Genomic DNA, 19,106 nt, shown 5'->3' with positions numbered 1-19,106 from the left:
ATAAACCTACTATAATTTATATTATGAAATACATGAAGGAATAGATATTTTACATTATGTCAGCAAATTGTGAAACCTTAACCAACTCCTTAAGTCTTTCCAAAATGTTCAATAGACAAATGACAAAATACATGAATAGTTCAGTAACCTTTTAAAGATTACCTTTTCAGCAAATCTGATGTCTGTTCTACAGAACAACTTAAGAATGTAGGGAGCTGTCACATAGGGCAGGCAGGGGAATATGCTATAAAAAAGACTTAGAAACTCATAAAGTTTTTTTTCTTGATTTATGAACTGCCCTCATAATGGGAAAAAGTGAAACCTTCTCTTTTATACAGCTACCTGTTGACATCATTTTTGCCCTCCAGAAATTTATAATCCTGCCATCAGCACAGAAGTGCAGACCAAAAAACCACATACACACACAAAAACCTTGTTAGAAAATAGATGGCATAGTGAGAGCCATCTATTTTGAGCCATCAGCCTGGCCTCAAAAACTGTCTGCGATGGGCGAGAAGTCTGAGGGCAAGGAGGGCTCGAGTTTCAGACTCAAGGTGAAGGGGTCTCTGTGAGATGACCTGGGACCTTAACTTCCATGCCCTGTCCCTGTAGATAAATATGGATAAAGTTCTGAAGAGCCATTTTACTAAATTTAAAACACAGCCCAATGGATGAAATAAATTGAAGCAGCCAGCCAATCAAGTGTAAGACAAATAATGGTCCCTGGGGGCTTCTACCAGTCAGGAGGCCATAGCTGTGAGAGCTCTTTCTTTTATTTCAGTTCCTAATTTCCAATTTCAACCTCTTCAACATCAGAGCCTCTACTCCAGTTCAGTTCATGGGAGTTACCTCTGGGCCCCCAGGACTACATTAAAAAGAGATGTGCCCTGAATTATTTTTCCCATAACACTGTCAGATATAGCAGTCTATAGCATTATTCAGTTTTGTGATTAGTAATCAGCATTGCTGATACTTTTTTAGGGTAACTACACATCTGTGAGCTGTTAGTTAAAAGGTAACTTCCATACATGAAATTGTTTCTCTACGAGACATGTTTTAAATTCTAAATCAATGACTCACAAAATCATACACATTTATAAATTAGGGAATTATAATAGTCAACATAATTCAATAATGCCATTATAATTACACATTTACTTTACTATATAAGTGAATGTCAATCTGTTATGTTATTATGCAGATTTAAGAAACTGAACTTTCTAGGTTAATGAAAAAGTTGCAGAATATAATTAGTGACTATAATTATAGCAATGCATCAAAATATATGATTAGTTTCACCAGGTATTGTGGGGTTTGCTACAGTACAAATGCATAATAACAATTTAACATGAACTTTTAGAAATGTAATTATAATAGAAAATGTTTTGAAATTCCTTGATCTCTAAGGGATCTTAATTGTAAACTACCTAAAACTAATAATTCACTCTAAGGCTCCCTTACCCAGCATCTAACATCTGCCTTCCCCAGAACAAAAGCTTATTCAGTAAGAAGAATATCAAAGCAAGTTTCCTAAAAAGTTCAGTAAGTTGTTTGGGGATTTTTTTTTAAAAAATCACGTTTTATCCAAAATCTGTGTTTTGCTCACTTAACACATGATTTCATTTCTCCTCATAACACTAATTAGGCCTTCAATAACACGAACAGGACATACAATGTAAATTTCAGGTGCCAAATTTAATAGACATGGCAAACACATGTAAAAAGATTATGAAAACAGAAAATACTGTCTTTCTAGAGCAGAAGAACTGATAAATTCAGAACTAATCAGGAAGGCCTTTTTCATATGCACCAAAAAGTGACACCTCTAAAGGTTGTCACAACATAATGAACAGGTACTTTCGTCTATACTGTTTATACTGAGAGCTGTGTTCCCAACTTCGCAAACTGATGACCGTTATTTAAAATATGGGCTTCAGACCTCAAAACTCTGTTTTCAAATTCAAGTTATACATGCAGTTTTTATCAACAGCAAAAGGCATCAAAGCTGGCAGAACAACCTCCTTTTAAAAAGTCTTCCACTAATGAAATATGAAAAGCCACAGAAAGTTTAGCACATAGAACTGCACTATACTTAATTTAAAACACAAAGCGGAAAGAAATTTATCATTTTCTGAGACACCCTTCATCACCATGCCTGATTTCTATTTTCCCTTCTACCATTTCCCTTGCAAAAGAATATTTCACAGTCTTACCTAGAACATCAAGATCAAGGACGCGTGCTAGTTTCCTTGCACCATCAGCACCAAAAATATGAGTTCTGTGTTTACATTTTGGACACTGAAAAACACTCATATTTTGAACAAGGCCCAAAACCTAGAATAATAAAAACACATTGAAATCAAGACAAAATTAAACCAACTCTCAATCCATTTTTTTCAATATCTGTACTGTGTATGGGCTGGTTCTAGTGACACAGTGATAAAGTTATGGTCTCTGCTCTCAAGGAACTCACAAGCCAGTGGGAGAGCAAGACACACATATTACTTGTCATAATGTGAAAATGTTAAAGAAATATAAGTGATGAGGATAAAAAAAATTGTGTCTGAGGACCTGGCCGGGTAGCTCAGTTGGTTAGAGCATCTCCCTGATATGCCAATGTTGCGGGTTTGATCCCAAGTCAGGGCACACACAAGAATCAACCAATGAATACATACATAAGAGGAACAACAAATTGATGCTTCTCTCTCTCTCTCCCCCACCCCATCAATAAATAAAAATTTTAAAAATTATGTCTGGGAAGAATCAGAGGAATCTCTGAGTTGCCACAGAGAACTGTTTGTTCAGGTTGAGGGTGAGAAGAGGGGTTGAGGCCCATGGCAGGAATTCTAGGCAGAAGGAAGATTACCAGACAGAGGAATATAACTTGTGTGGCCTATCTGGGCTGCAGCCTAGTGGGGAGCTAAGGCAGAAACTGCTTTGGTAAGAAAGGTCAGGGTCGGATGGTAAGATGTTAAATGCTTTCCATGCATATGAGACTTTCTTCTTGAGGCAACAGAAAACCACAAAAGTTTTTTAAAGTTGAGATGATATTGAAGAGGTACTGTTATACAATCAGATTTGTGTTCCAGAAATTTAATTGTGATGGCAACATGGACAAAATAAGCATAAGAAACATAGAAAAATAAATAGTTAAGAGGTTAACTCTGGACAAAGCCTCATGGTAAATAATAGCTAACATATACTGAGTGCTTATTTTATGCTAGGTGCTGGGATAAGTACTTTAGATGCACTATTTTATTTACTCTTCACAAGAAGTTTATGAACTGGGTATTTTATCATCCCCATCTCTAGGTAAGAAAATTGACATAGCTAGCAAGAGTGAAACTTAGTTATCAGAATGTTATCATCTGAAACAAAAATTTAAAGTCTTATAGAAAGTATCCATCTCTTTCTGAGTTTCCCCAGCTTCTGGCACAAAGCAGATAACTCCATAAACATGTGTTGATAAATAGACAGGCCCTGCAAATATAATCCTTACTCGTGTTCCTTTTAATCCCACTTCTTATGGATGGGAAGCAGTGGTTCTCTTCCAGAATTAAAATGGGGCACATAACCGTCAGAGGCTTACGGGCAACAAGGTCCATGTCATCCTACCGATTCCACCTATGAAAGTATCATTATAGGAGATACCTCTATTAAACATTTACATTTTAAATGAAGAATAGCACCTACAGTCCACAATGAAACATATAGACAAGAAAGTGGTCAAATTTGTTATTCTTTCTAAAATGAGAAACAGAAAAGACTGAAAGACTAAAGTCTCCCACAACACAGGTAAATGAAGACAAATAGTGAGGGACATAAATATGTAGGTAAGCTTTTTCCAAGCCTCTAATATATGGCCTTTTGCTGATGCAAAGTATCATAAAAATAAATCACAGTGTGTTTTGGCAATTCATATCATCTTCAGAAGCTTTAAAAAAAGTTCACCTTAATATCACACAACTTACTTGTTTATTCACTCACTATGTCTATATATTATACTCATTGCTTGGGCAGTTCTACTGCCATTCATGTTAAATGGGATATATCCCCTGACTTAAACATAAAAATATCATTCAAGAAATGGGAATAGGAAAAAAAACAAAACACTTAAATAATGTGAAAATCTAGGTAAGGGTTGCTCCAATCCAGAGAGAATGGGAAAAGCATTCTTACTCTGGATTCTCTTAGACTTCCCAAGGCACAGAGGCTCGGAGCAACAGTTTATTTGCAGTTTGTGTGATTGAGTTCTTAGCATCAAATTGTTCTCTAAGGACTATGTAAATGTTGAAGACACATTCTCTATGGAGACTACATAAATGTCACAAACACGAAACTTTAACCCAACTCAGTTTCTATTATACACCAGTAACTGGGCTAAACAGCAGCAGCAGCATACAGTGGTGGGTAAAATGGACTGTATCTTTGCCTGCTTGGAGCCTGCACACTAACTGAAGAAAAGGATCGAACAAATAACAGTGCAAAAATCTACTTTAAAACTAGAACAGCTTGTCTGGAAGCAAAGCAACAGAGTTTTATTATGAGAGTGTAGCAAAGAGAAGACTGTCTGCCCTGGGAGTCACAGAGGACTTCCCTGAGGAAATGTATGACTTCAAAGTTAAAGAATAAGCAGACAAAAACAAGAAGAAAGGTAGGAAAATACTCAAGATAGAAGCAGGCAGCACTTGTCTCCTTCAAAGAACTGGAAGGTCAGTATGGGTGGGGCTCGGTGTGAGCAGCACGAGATGAGGCCACTTTAGGTGTCTGGGTCACATGAGTCCACAGTGAAGCCATTAAGGAGTTTTTAAGCAAGGGAGAACAGTAGTTGTAGTAGATTCATTTCTCAGGACAGCGGGGTTTTAAAAACATGGAATGGAAAACCTAAAAGGACTTGTCTTTCCATGCTTATTTTCTTAGACAAACATAAGTGCAGGGCTGTATTCTCTGAAATCAGTCACTTCAGAGGTGACAGTTTTTGGTGCTGTCTAAAATATTTCAGTTCTCCTCCTGGGTACAAGAAGGTTAGGATTTTTCTTCTTTGCAATTAGGTGAGGACATGCAACTTGTGTGGGCAATGAAAGGTGAGCAGAAGTGACATGTGCCACATCTAGGCAGAAGCTGTACATGCCAGTTCCCCATATTCTTTCCCTCTGTCCCTGTGACCTTAGCTTCCCAAAGCAGCTCTTCCATCAGTCTAGGTGCCAGAGAAAGAACAGTGCCGAGGAGGGTGGAAGCAAAACCATGACAGACATATAATAAGAGAGAAATAAACTGGAGTTTTCATCCACTGAAATTTGAGGATTGTTAGCACACACAATCTGACCCATTTGGGCTGATAAAGGGGTACAGGAAGAAAATATTAAAATTTCAATTTCTGTAATGATTTTCTTTTTAATTCCAATTTGGGGTATGTTTTATAGTGAAAATTGGTGCACTAACGTGTATACTATATATAGATACTACATATAATTTATTAAAAACAAATAAATATATGTTCAAGTATCATTTACTGATAAGGATGTATAGTCAAAAAAATCTGGAGATAATCCTCTGTGTGTATGAAATTCAGAGGTTTTGACAACTAAACTTGGCTCTATTACTGATAATACATAACTTCTGGTTTAAGGATAAGTGCCCTAATACTGCTTCCTAGGTTATCTTGGATAAACTAATTCCACTTCACTCTAGAATTCCCTCATCTTAAGAACTTCCCACACATACACCAATTTGCTTTAAAAAGGTTGTAAAGGAACACAGCAGAGAGTACAGACTCATACACGAAGTCACCAATTTACCATAAAGATATGGCATCACACCCTGGCTGGCGTAGCTCAATGGACTGAGCGTGGGCTGCAAACCAAAGTATGGCAGGTTCAATTCCCAGCCAGGGCATATGCCTGGGTTGCAGGCCATGGCCCCCAGCAACCACACATTGATGTTTCTCTCTCTCTCCCCCTTTTTCTCCCTCCCTCTCTTTTTCTCCCTCCCTTCCCTCTCTAAAAATAAATAAATAAATCTTAAAAAAAAAAAAGATGGCATCGCACTGCATGCTAGCTGGATATCCACATGGAAAATAAAGAATCTTAAGCCCCCATCTCACACTATACACAAAAATTAATTCCAGATGGATTAAATGTGAAAGGTAAAACAATAACGCTTTTAGAAGAAAACAGGAGAACATGTTATACACTTGGAGGCAGGAAAATACTTTTTGAGCAGGACACATCTAATCACTGAACATAAATGAATTTTTTTCTTGTGAAACTGGACATTAAAATTGATAACTTAATCAGAAGACATAAAGAATGAAAAGACAAGATATAGAAGAAGAGATGGTACTGATAATACACACAAATGACAAGGGACTTTTATCCAAAATATATCAAGAACTCCTACAAGTCCATAAGAAAAATTCAGGTAATGTAATGGGGAAATGGGCAAGAGACTTAATAGGGAATTCATAAAAGAGGATATTTATTTAGCCAATGTTTTCAAACTTCTTGGCATATAGTTCTTATAGTAATTTCTTACAATACTTTGTATTTCTGTGGTATCAGTTGTAATCTCTCCTCTTTCATTTCCAATTGTGTTTATTTGGGTCCTCTCTCTTTTTTTCTTGATGAGTCTGCTTAAAGGCTTGTAGATTTGGTTTATCTTTTCAAAGAACAAGCTCCTGGATTTATTGATCCTTAGAATTATTTCTTTAGTCTCTATGTCATTTAATTCTGCTCTGATCTTGGTCATTTCCTTCCTTCTACTTGCTCTGGGCTGTCTTTGTTGTTGTTCCTCCAGTTCTTCTAGATGTAGGGTTAGGCTGTTTATCTAAAGTGTTTCTATCTTTTTTAGGTGAGCCTGTACTGCTATGAACTTCCCTCTCAGGACTGCCTTCACTGTGTCCCATAGGTTTTAGACGGTTGCAAGTTCATTCTCATTTGTTTCCAGAAACTTTTTGATTTCTTCCTTGATTTAATTCTTAACCCATTCCTTATTTAATAGCATGCTATTCAATCTCCATGAATTTGAGTGTTTTTGAGTTTCTTCCTTGAGGTTGGTTTCTAGTTTCAGTCCCTTGTGGTCAGAGAAAATGCTAAAAAACAAACAAACAAACTATGGTACATTTACACAATGGAATACTATGCAGCAGAAAGAAGGAGCTCTTACTCTTTGTGACAGCATGGATAGAACTGGAGAGCATTATGCTAAGTGAAATAAGCCAGGAAGTGAAAGACAAATACCATATGATCTCACCTATAAGGGAACCTAATCAACAAAACAAACAAGCAAGCAAAATACTACCAGAGACAATGGAATAAAGAACAAACTGACAGTAACCAGAGGGGAGGTTGGAGGGGATAATGGTTGGGGGGGGGGGCAGGGAAAGGGGGAAGGGTTTACAGGAACAATGATAATGGACACCTGGACAAAACCAAAGGGGGTAGGATCAAGGGTGGGAAGTGGGGATGGCTGGGGTTGCAAAGGAGTGGTCAGGGAAAAATGGAGGCAACTGTACTTGAACAATTTTTTAAAAAGAGGATATTCAGAGACCAACAAATATAAGAAAAAGTGTTAACTTCACTTATCAGCAGAGAAATGCAAATAAGAACCACAATGAGGTACCACATATTTATGCTTAAGACCTGATTATATTTATGCTTAAGACTTGATCAGAAATGCTATGACTAAACCAACAAAAACAAACAAACAAATACCAAAAGTGGGTGAGGACAGGAATAACTACACTCATATTTTCAGTTGAGTGTAAACTGGTACAACCATTTTGGAAAACTCTTTGGTAGTTAACTACCTATCTAAATTTACATAGGTTTACACTCTGGCATAGTAATTCCACTCTCAGTTATACATGAACAGAAATGTGAGCATAACATTCAACAAAGTCATGTATGAATGTGTTCAAAACAGCACTAATTACTCCCATATAGAAGACTTCCCAAATGTCAATCAACAGTAAAATACACAAATAAATTGTGGTATACTTACATGATGAAATCCTAAAGAGCAATATGAATTAAAGAACTACAGCTACAGGCTCTGGCTGGTGTGGCTTAGTGGACTGAGCGCCAGCCTGGGAACCAAAGAGTTGCCAGTTCGATTCCCAGTCAGGGCACATACCTGGGTTTTAGGCCAAGTCCCCAGTAGGGGGTGTGTGAGAGGCAACAACACATTGATGTTTCTCTCCCTTTCTTTCTCTCTCCCTTCCCCTCTATCTACAAATAAATAAAATCTTTCAAAAAAACTATAGCTACAGTCAACAGTATGAGTGAATCTCTCAAATACAATTTTAAGCAAAATAAGTCATGCATAAATTTGGAATTATATACTTGTCATTCCAAAAAGGTATAACTAATCTTTGGGGTTATACGTTATAATTTGGGTTCTACTTTGAGGGACGCAATTGGGAAGTGACACAAAACAGGAGCTTCTGGGGTACTGTTAATGTTCTATTTCTTGAATACAAACAATAGGTGTGTTTACTTGGTAAACATTCATTGAACTATACACTTCCAATTTTTGTACCTTCTTGTATGTCATACTTCAATAAAATTTCTGCTTTTAAAAAAGGGTAGTCATGTAAAGAATGGCCAATATAGCAATGAGTGCAAATAACCAAAATTATGGTTTATCGGGCATCTTCTAAACCTGCATACAAAAACAACCATCTGCTTTAAGTAGAAAAGATCCTATAAAAACAGAGAAGTAGCAGTAAACTTAAAATAAAGACCTTGGGAAGAACAATCCTCTTTTCTTTCAACGTGAAGCTCCAAGGAAAGACCTGAAATAAAAGTTTAACTCCAGAGAAGCTCTGAAATAAAACAGCAGGGTTCTAGTCCTGCGCTGTTTAGTAAGCTGGTCACAACTGGGCACCTGAAATGGGGTTAGCCTGAACTCAGATGGGCTGCGAGTGTAAAATACACACTGGATATCAAAGACTAAGCACAAGTAAAAGGATGTAAAATATCTAATTTTTTATGTTTACAAATTATTTAACCTTTTTAATAAAGTATAGTGTGAATATACACAAAAAAGTACATGTCTTAAGTGCATGTCTAAATGGACCTATTAAAAAGTATATCCATGTTACCATATACTGTAAAATAATAAAACATTGCCAGCATCCTAGAAGTCTCCTTGTATACTTTCCAAAACATGTTCCTAAAAGTGTAAGCTAGCTAGCCTGATTTCTAATACCATAAATTAATTTTGTCTGGTGACCTTGTTATGAATGTAATCATACAATATATTCTTTTTTGTCTGTGTGATTCATCTAGTTAAACCATGTATATCTGTAGTTCATTTTCATTGAGACCTAAGATTCTATGATGACTCTATCACAATTATTCACTCTTGTTGGGTCATTTCTGTTGTCTCCAGGTTTTGGCTATTATAAATACTGCTTGTATGAATGTGTTTTTGTTTTTTATTTTTTTAATTATTATTTTTATCTTTGTTATATTTTTCTATTTTTAATTTTAATTATTTTGTATCTAAATTATATTTTTTCCATTATCATTCAGTCCCCTTATGCCCCCTCCCCCTTCCATGAATGTTTTCATACATGTAGTTTTTGGCTGGGTATTAAGTTACACATTCTTAATTTCAGTAAAAAAGTCCAAGTTTTCTAATAAAGTTCTACCAATTCACACTCCTGCCAACAATGTATGAGAATTCCAGTTGTGCTACAGCTTCACCAACATTTGATGCCATCAGTCATCTTTCATTTTAGCAAATATGGTGAGTGTGCTGTCAAATCTCATTGTGCTGGACTGTTCAATTGTCAGTCTCTTTATACTGAGAACTATGTGGCTCCTGGTTAAAGATCACCAAAAGTAAAGTGGTGCGAGATTCGGGAGGTGGAAGTGAGGCCTGAGGCATTACACTGTGAATGTTTCCTTTGGTTAGAGGTGGTGAAAGAAAGACGCAGAGGCGCAGGTGCACTCCCGTTTGTCTTCACTCTTCCTGTGTGCTCAGCTCTCCTTTTTCTGTGGCTTTAATTTGCACTGGCATAATTATTATCAAAATTAAGCATATTTTTACATGTTTTTGGTCATTTGTATATTGTCCTCTGTAAAGTGTCTATTTAGGTCTCTTGTCTATTTTTTCTACTGATTGTTTTTTTAATTGAATTTTAAGAATTCCTTGCATTTTTAATACATATGGATTATCCTCTGTTCAGAAGGTCACACAACAGTCAAACATGCATACAAACACACACAATTTATAAAAAGGAAAAAATTACTTATTAATAAGGTATGCAGACTATGTGGCAGAACACTTTTTCAAAATATGGGGTTAGTTAGGAGAACATTTAAAAGACAGCTTTGATGCCCTGGCTGGTGTGGCTCAGTGGATTGAGAGCTAGACTACAAACCAAAAGGTCACTGGTTTGATTCCCAGACAGGGCACATGCCTGGGTTGCAGGCCAGGTCCCCAGTAGGGGGCATGTGAGAGGCAACAACACATTGATATTTCTCTCCCTCTCTTTCTCCCTCCCTTTCCCTCTCTAAAAATAAATACATAAAATCTTTAAAATAAAAAAATAGAGCTTTGAGCATTAGAAAGATTAGAAAACAATGCTCTATTTCATTTAAGAGCAGTCCTCTATAATTGATAAGTTTCAAACAAGGGTAGCTAATATAATAAGAACATTAGACTATCCGTATTACAGTTTTGTTGATAAAATTCTTCTCTTAAAGAATTTATATCCACACAACAACCCACTTCCCCTATAAAAAAGTCTTATATCATGTGAATATATGTTTTAAGCTGTTTGTGCTTATAGTCAAGATATTTTGTGTATCATTTGGTAGTAGAAACATTAGAAAAAATACTTTGCCATAGGTTAATTTATATAATACATAAAGTTTACAGCTGTAAACATGCTCTATCAGTTTCTAATGTCTCATCAAAGTAGAAGACCCTTTTTTCTTTTTACCGCAGCTAGTTTTACTGAAAGTAAATGCTATATGTCTGCCTAACATCAGCCACCACAAACCTTTTACATGTTATTCTTACGTTATTTGCATCCATTGACTCAGAAGGGTATTTCTCTTATTAACTTTGTAAAAATTGACTCTCTGGAAATATCAACATTGCTCTGAAATATTGGCTTTGTGTCTAAATGTACTGAATTAGGCAGGCTCAAAAGTCCCCAATTTTAACTTCTTCTTGATATTTGAAACCTAGATTCTGGTAAGTAATAAGCAAGATTTTCAGGCTACTATATGATCCAAGTTCTCAAGGTTACAATCAGGTTAAATTCTTGCTGGTTGGAACCTGTCACAGGGATCAAAAGCTATGATTTAAGAAAAAATGAAGAGGAAAAACTTGCTGTTAAATAGAGAACGAATAATAATAACTGAAATATAAGTGCTTTTCAGTTCTCCATTAGCCTTGAACCAGTTTTTGGTGTAATCCTTGAATCATGCACACAGATTTTATAATTTTAAGAACTGAGATGGGGGTCTTGTCTTCTCTTTCAGAAGAAGCCTGGCATGGGAAGAACAATGATGGGGAGGCTTGTGACATGCTCCTCTCAGGAACCAAGTAACTAGCTCTGGGTCTGTGAGGTACAACCCACTTTCTCTCTGCTTTGAATTCTAAAATGAGGGTTTATAGTGATCTCTACAATCTACCATTATAACAATAACATTCAAAGCTACCCTAGTACCATGTGCTAAGGTCTAGGCTAAACACTGTACATATAACTATCTCATTTAACTATCACAATGACCTATTGGTGGGTCACAAAACACTAAAGCTAGATTATTTGTTCAAGGTCCCAAATTAGTAAATAACAGAGCCAAAATTCAAACTAGCTGGGTCACTGGTTTGTATGTGGAAGTCACCAAACAAGATGACAAGTAAGTAGACTAGATGATTTTGTTGATGGAACTAGATGGCCTGACAATCGATGAGTCAATACAGTTTAGCGGGGGATTTAGTAACTAAGAGCACAGTTATAAGGGAAGGCCTAACTTGAACCATGTCCACTACTCATTGATACAGAGGAGCCTTAGAATTCATTCCCTTCCCCCAGGCATGGAACTCTCCTTCTCTTTGACACCCACATTGTATCTCCCTTGACTGCCAGCAGAACCTGTGGCCCCTTAACTCCTCCCCATTTTTAATCCACCAGTTTCCTGTTCACTTGTTCACCTTTAAAATCGGAACCCCAATGGTAATCAAGTTTAACAGAGACGCCACTTGTTCCCTGGATTCTCTCATCCTGTGACATGCCATGATGTCCACAGGATGATCCACAGAAGTGGCAAGTAGGAATGTGGGCTCTAGAAAGCAGACTGCTTATGATAGGATCCCAGTGGCCCACTAAACAGATGGATTAATTATTTAATTGTAAGTGAGTTATTTAATCTCTGTACTACAGTTCCCTCATCTGCAAAATGGGGAAAATAATGTTATCTAATTTGCAGGCTTGTTGTGAAGGTTAGATCAGTTTCACTCATGTAAATCACACAAAACAACATTCTAGTTTAAAGCACCCATCTTCACTCTCTGAGATGTAACTACGGCTGAGATAAAGAATGCTACCCACCCAGTCTTATAAAGATTATCATGAAGTCAGTTATTAAAACGAAAAATTATCGACTGTGAAGAAGAAAGCCGCATATAATATGTCATGTGCAAACTAGTTAATATGTATTCTTGGAAAAAATTCAAACAGTATTTTTACATGGCCTTCAAAGCCAATAATGAAAGGTTCCTTAAATACATCAGAAGTATTCAACTTCCCAGAGAATTCAGTGAGACTACTTGATGATTACGAGGAAAAACTGTGCTCAAGGATTAAAAGGAGAGAGTAAATGTGTTATTTGCCTCTATTTTCACATAAGATTACCTATTCCTAAATTGTTTTTTAAGGCAGGTAGGCTTGAGGTATTAACTTAGTTTTGACTGGGGTACAAGAGACACACTAGATGTGGAGAAAGCTCCGAGACCAATATCGAACACATGAATTATGAAAGCATGCAAGGGTGAGAGTGTAGAACTCCTGGTCCAAATAGATAACCTACCGCCATAAATGGTTACTCTGCCAGAAAAATAATAAATCACAATTCTGATCCTCATCACTAAGAGCAACTTGTAGGGTCTTTGGTAGTACAAATAAAAAATGGAAAGAAAACATTGATAAGAATCATCTATTTTAGGTTCTAAGATTACCTAATTTTTCTTGGAAGACAATATAATCATTAACCCTTACACATAAATGCTACATTGTTCAAGACTACAGTATGATTTTCTGTTTCTTTCCTTTTTGCTTTTAACCAGCAGGAAAAGTAAACCACAAGAAAAGCAAAATTTCTAACTCTCTTTTGTAAAATAAGTAACTATTTGCAAGGCTAAAATAGCTATAGATTTTCAGCATTATTATAAGGGAAAAAATAGTTCAGTAAAAAGCATTAGGCTCTAATACACAGGGTCAGCAAAAGTAGATTTACAGTTATGAATGCACAAAAAGTTTCTTCTTGTATTGCTTATTAATTATTGTGTTATTTTCTACACTAGCAGCTGTAAACCCACTTTTGCCCCACCAACTGCATTTGCTGCCCAGTCAACTGCAGGACAGTCAACAGGACTGTCGACAGGACAGTCAACAGGACACTAGCTGTTCACCAAAACAACCCACAGTTTCATCTTCCTCAGCACACAGCTAGCCCTTGTTTCTCAGGCTCCTTGAAAATCATGGTGTGTAGTCATGTGACTGAGCTTTAATAGCATGTGAGTAGAAGTATGTGCATCACCACCAGGCCTGGTCCATAAAAATCTACCACGTACATGCTGCTGTGCTATCATTCTGTGCTGCTTGTCTCAAATGAAGGTGGTCCCAAGGTTGACCTTAGAAGTCACATTTTAAGATGGCAGAGGCTTCAACAGCTTAAGTGATTTTATGGAAGAAGACTACCCTGCTCACCTATTCATCGACTAGTACTGTTACATGAGCAAGAAATAAACTTCTATTGCATTTGCGTCACTACATATTTTCAGATCCATTTGTAATAGCAATTAGCCTACATTAAATAATGCATATTTTAAATAATGCAGAATTTTAAATTCTAAACAACTTAAGTAACTTAATAAATCTATATGAAGAGAAAAATTTAGGCGCAGCTAATATACTAAAGGAATAGGGAAATCTCAAAAACACTATTCATCTAACTAAAAAATTGTTTTTTTGTTAAAATTCCTACTACTAAATAAACAGACTGTCAAAATACCTAGGCCAAATACATAAACACCTGTGGCTTATACATTTATCTGTTTCATGATAATATTCCAAGAGTAATTATAATAAGCATTAATTATATGGCATTATATTGTCATTGAGTGTTTAGAGTACTGAATCCTCTGTGTGCATTATCTCGTGTACATCTCACGTCAACTCTCTTAGAGAAATACCACTATAACACCCATACTGAATGAGAACACTGAGTCAGAGAGTAACTTGTTCAGGTCATACAACTGCAAAGTGACAGACCTGGGATTTGAACTTCAGCATTCAGACTTACCCCTCATTACTATTACGTAAAAATGCTTCTGTAAGCAGTACCTTATTACATAAAAATTATTAAAAAATTTCTAACATAACTTAATTTAAAACTGGAAGAGGTTATATACTTAAAGAATATAGCTAAGTGCTAAAAAATATGTGTATAAGAGAATACAAATATATAGGTAAATCTGGTTCTGTGAGAAGAGATGGGTCACATGTATCTTGTTCTGTGAATAGTATTAAAAAGGCCAATACCAAATTATTTTTTCTGCCATTCTCTTCCTTGCCAAACAGTTTTAAATCACGATCCTTAGAGAATAAGGGCAAGGATTTCTGACTGGTAATTTAACCTCTAATTTCTAGTTCATTGTTATCCTGAATAAAAAAACACACACACAAAAAACAGCCCCTGGAACCTGGAGGTTTATTAGGGGCAGCATAATTCACAATCCCTTTCATTTTGGGCTCCTTTTTTCTAATCACCCCAACCTACATAACCAATTGTCAAGCCTGTCCATCCTTCCTTTGAAATGTCAATTACATTCATTCCCCTTTCCATTTTTACCGCCAGTAATCTAGATCAGACCCTTGCTGTCTATCACCTACACCAGGGCTTTTCCAATTTAGTAAAACTGTCTGATGGTAAGAGAAATGTTTTACATTTTGATCCAATATAAACATATACATATATGTGTTTATAACTGAAAGCAAATCTTTATAAAATAATACTTTTGCTTCCTAAGAGCAATTTACCCTGATATTGTTTTAAAACTTTAGTTGCATCTCTCACCGTGCTGACCTCATGACTCACGGTGGGTCACAGCCTGCAGTGTGAATGACTCTCACTCCTGAAAGTGCTTCCCTACCGCCTGCACACTCCCCCAGCTCCTACCTTTTCTACCAATCCCCAGTAGGTTAAATCATTTTAAAGCTCTATTCTAATTTTGTCTATTTGCTATCCAACATTCTTTATGGACTCCCCTAAAAATCTGAAAAAGAGGATCCAAAACCCTAGCCTATCCCAGTGTTTAAGTCTCGACCAAGAGTGGGCCTAACAGAGAGACACCCAAACATATTACCTTGACTAGAGACAGACTGACTGAACACAACTTGTAGTTTGCTGACTCTTTTCAGACTGAATTCTGTCTTCCCTTATCCCCCGACACGCTTACAAAAATTCCACTCACTCATTCACCCAGTATATATTTGGGGAGCAGCTATATATTCTAGGCAGAGGGGAAGGAGAGTGGTCCCTGCAGTCACAGAGCCGACAGTAAGGAGGGCACCATGAATGTGAAAGCACTGACAAATGTGAAATGGTTACAGTGGAGAAACAGAGTGTTACTGGGTCACACACCAGAAAGACCTTACCTAGTTAAAAGGGTCAGGGCAAATCTCCCAGAGGAAAAGATGTTTAATCTAAGCACCAAAGGATGAAAAGAAGCTGCCAGGTAAAAATTGAGGATAAAGATTTCTTAGGTGGGGAAACAGCATGCTGAGGGCAGAAAGGAGAGAAACGGTTTGGAAATCACAAAGAGGTGGGGACAACCAATTTGGCTATGGTGGAGGGAATGTGAGGCAGAACAGCCCATGGCCTGGGCATTAAGGGAGCAGTGGATTGTGGATGGCAGTATATCCCAGGTCAAATGTCAGCACAGTGAGAATTTACTGTATACCTGCTACACGCCAGGAACTGAGCATTTAAGGATATTTAAGGCATGTTTTCTTGCCCCCCAGGAACTCACATTCTTCAGTGGAGACTGACAGCCAAACCTGTAGTGAGGTAAGAGTCAAACTAGATATATGTTCAAGTAGTTCACAGAAAGAATTATTAACCTTTTCTGGCAGTTTAGAAAAAACTTCCTAGAAGAAGTAATGCCTGGACAGGGATATGAAAAATAAGTATGAGTTCCCAAACTGACAATGGTGAGGTGAGGGACCAGCATGTACAAAATCACAGGGCCATGAAAAAAAATCATGGCTTTTCCATGAAAGAGCTCCCTGACAGCCCAGAGAAGAAAGTATTCATTCTCAAGTCCCTCAGAATTTAGGGCCTCTGCACCACAATGAAGTCAGTGTACAGGATGGTAAGGTACTTGAAAGGAAAGGCTTCATCCTCCTCATTTAAAAAAATCGCCAGTGTAGAGTATCACAGTATTTGGCTTAGAGAAGGCACTACCATTAAATATGTATTTATAGAATAAAAAACTATGTATTGAATTAAAATTAAGTAAGTGGTCCCTTATATACAGATGGAATAAGAGGAAATATACTTTAATATGCTTTTCAGGAGCTGGGAAGGAGATTACCTAAGAAGGAAGGGCTGGGCAGTGAAATCCCTCTGACTTTAAAAGTTCAAATGACAGGGAAAGGCTTCATCGAATTGAGGTGCCGGGGCCTCCCCAGTAAAAGAAGGCAACAAAAATGGGTGAGAATGACACAACATATAGTGTACTAACAATTACAAATGTTTAAGATTGAACATTTGTATTAGTTTTTGAAAAACAGTCTATCTACAAATACTGAGATAATCAAGGATTTGGCAGAGTTGATATCATTCAAGCACAGAAAAGAATTTAATAGTTCATCTCGTCTTCTCCTTCCCGTATCTGAGCCTTGAGTTTTGAGAAACCATTTAAATTAACTTCAAAATGTTCTTATAGACATTAATAAACTCTGTCCATACCAATGAATTCTGATGATGCCATTGTTTCCATGGTAACTAATGCACTTCAAAAGGAGAAAAAAATACAGAGCAAAACTAACAATGAGCAAAAAATGGAACAAAGTGGTATAAACAAAGCATAACATTTCTCCTTGGCATTTGTGGAATACTTTCTAATTTCAAATGTTTTACCATTACTTAGACTCCAAGGCTCCTAAGTGCCAGAAGGATCTAAGGTTAGCAAGTCCACCTCCCATTCACAGCTGGGATTCCCTGTACAATGTGGCTGTTCCAGGGTTGTCCAACTGCTTACAGAGTTCATTGCCTAGCTCTGTGTGAGACAATGAACTCTGTGTGATCTGGAAAGTTCTCAGTCTCAATTGCAAAGATTACTGAGCACCTACTTTGTTCTGCAGGTTTAGATGATGATTAAGACATTCTACATTCTTTTAAAATTTTGCTGTTCATAGGGCAAATAATTAAAACACAGTGGTGAAAAAAGAGCTGTCCAATAAAGGTACAGGACAATGTTAGAAAAACCAACTTGGAAGGATTATGCATTTCTGATGACTTTTGTTTCCACGCCACTTCAGCCCCATAGCCGTGACCAACCACGCGGGCCTTCCCAGGATCCAGGATGGGTCCAACTCTGAAACTTTCTGATCACAAACAACTCTTATAGTTCCGAACTAATCCTGCACGAGTCCTATGAGCCTCATGCAGCCTAAGATTCTTCCATTGGAATAATTCCTCATGCTATTTCCTCGCTGACATTCTCAACTTTTACCCTTCAGTGGCACTCACTTAGCAATAGCCTGACCTGGACTTAGTGACCATCCATCCCTCTTCCCCACTATTACATTCCATAAGGATTCTCTGTCCCACCTTCTGTCCTACAGTGTAGAGAAGACTGTCAGAACAATTATGAGATTATTTGCCTCTTTATTTACAGGGCAGTAAGTGTAAGATAAGTGAAAATAACTTAAGGACCAAAATCTACATTTGCTGACTTTGGCAACAAAGGTCACTTAGACTCTCAACTAGTGAAGTGCATGTAGGACCTGCCCCACAGCCACAGTTGCCTCAAATGACAGCACCAGTTGAAATGGTCTTTTGATAATTTACCAGGGAAAATAACAAATAGCTCTTGCTTCTGCTTTTCTGAAACTTTTCCCTCACAGATTTCCTGATGCTTATGAGTGCTTGGACATAAGCCTCCACCCTTATCTTAAAGAATGAGCAGTTAAGCACTCCCTTATACACTGATAGCAGGGCTGTCATCCTGACCTTGAAGTGGTAGTAACAGACCACTGGCCCTGTTATTTAATTTCTGCCCGAAGAAGGATTATGGATTACTTGGTCTCATAACTTTTGGTAGATAGCCTTCTCTCTAACTCTTTGCTGATTTATATTTTAAAATCCCATATAAGTAACACTATTTAGTTATCGGAGGGCATTACTTGTATCAGTTTATCTTGGAGGGAATAATAGGAAGTCACATTGCTCAAACTAAGTGCTTCACTGAGACAGTTTTCTGTCCTAGGTGGGCATTTGGTTACTATAGCTTTACAATTTTTCCAAGCCACAACTCACAATATAGAACACCATTTTGGGGGTTTTATCATTCATTTATTCACATACAAAAGCTGTGCCTGAAACACTTTCTCACCACAATGTTAACACTGCTAGTGAGAACACTCTCAGATCACCTAGAAGGTAAGCAGACAGACAGCATCCTTATCAGACTCCTCAATTTTCCTAAGAGCGTGTTGACCCAACCTAGAGCTCCACCCATGGCTTGTAAGTGCAGACAGCTCTGTACTAATTGGCAAGTGAAGAGACGCAATTGTCAAAGAGGATCATCTCAACTCTACTACTGTACTATTTGATACTTCTCAGAAGCTCTCCTGA

The 19,106-nt window shown here is 37.2% G+C and overlaps 1 protein-coding gene across 2 annotated transcripts in view; it reads right to left on the bottom strand.

Moving 5' to 3' along the window:
- The window catches only part of NUBPL (NUBP iron-sulfur cluster assembly factor, mitochondrial), a 269,067-nt gene that overhangs the window by 34,007 nt on the left and 215,954 nt on the right, over positions 1-19,106 (bottom strand). For both annotated transcript variants that reach the window (XM_045841286.1, XM_045841285.1), the window contains exon 9: positions 2,214-2,334. In XM_045841286.1, coding sequence (XP_045697242.1) covers positions 2,214-2,334 — 121 coding nt within the window. The remainder of the gene's footprint in view (positions 1-2,213; positions 2,335-19,106) is intronic.

This window comes from Phyllostomus hastatus, unplaced genomic scaffold (assembly GCF_019186645.2).
Source record: "Phyllostomus hastatus isolate PE091 unplaced genomic scaffold, TTU_PhHast_1.1 phas_contig_348, whole genome shotgun sequence".
In the NCBI taxonomy this organism is placed as follows: Eukaryota; Metazoa; Chordata; class Mammalia; order Chiroptera; family Phyllostomidae; genus Phyllostomus; species Phyllostomus hastatus.
Note: the sequence above shows the minus strand (reverse complement) of the source record. Positions and strands in the feature narration are given on the sequence as shown.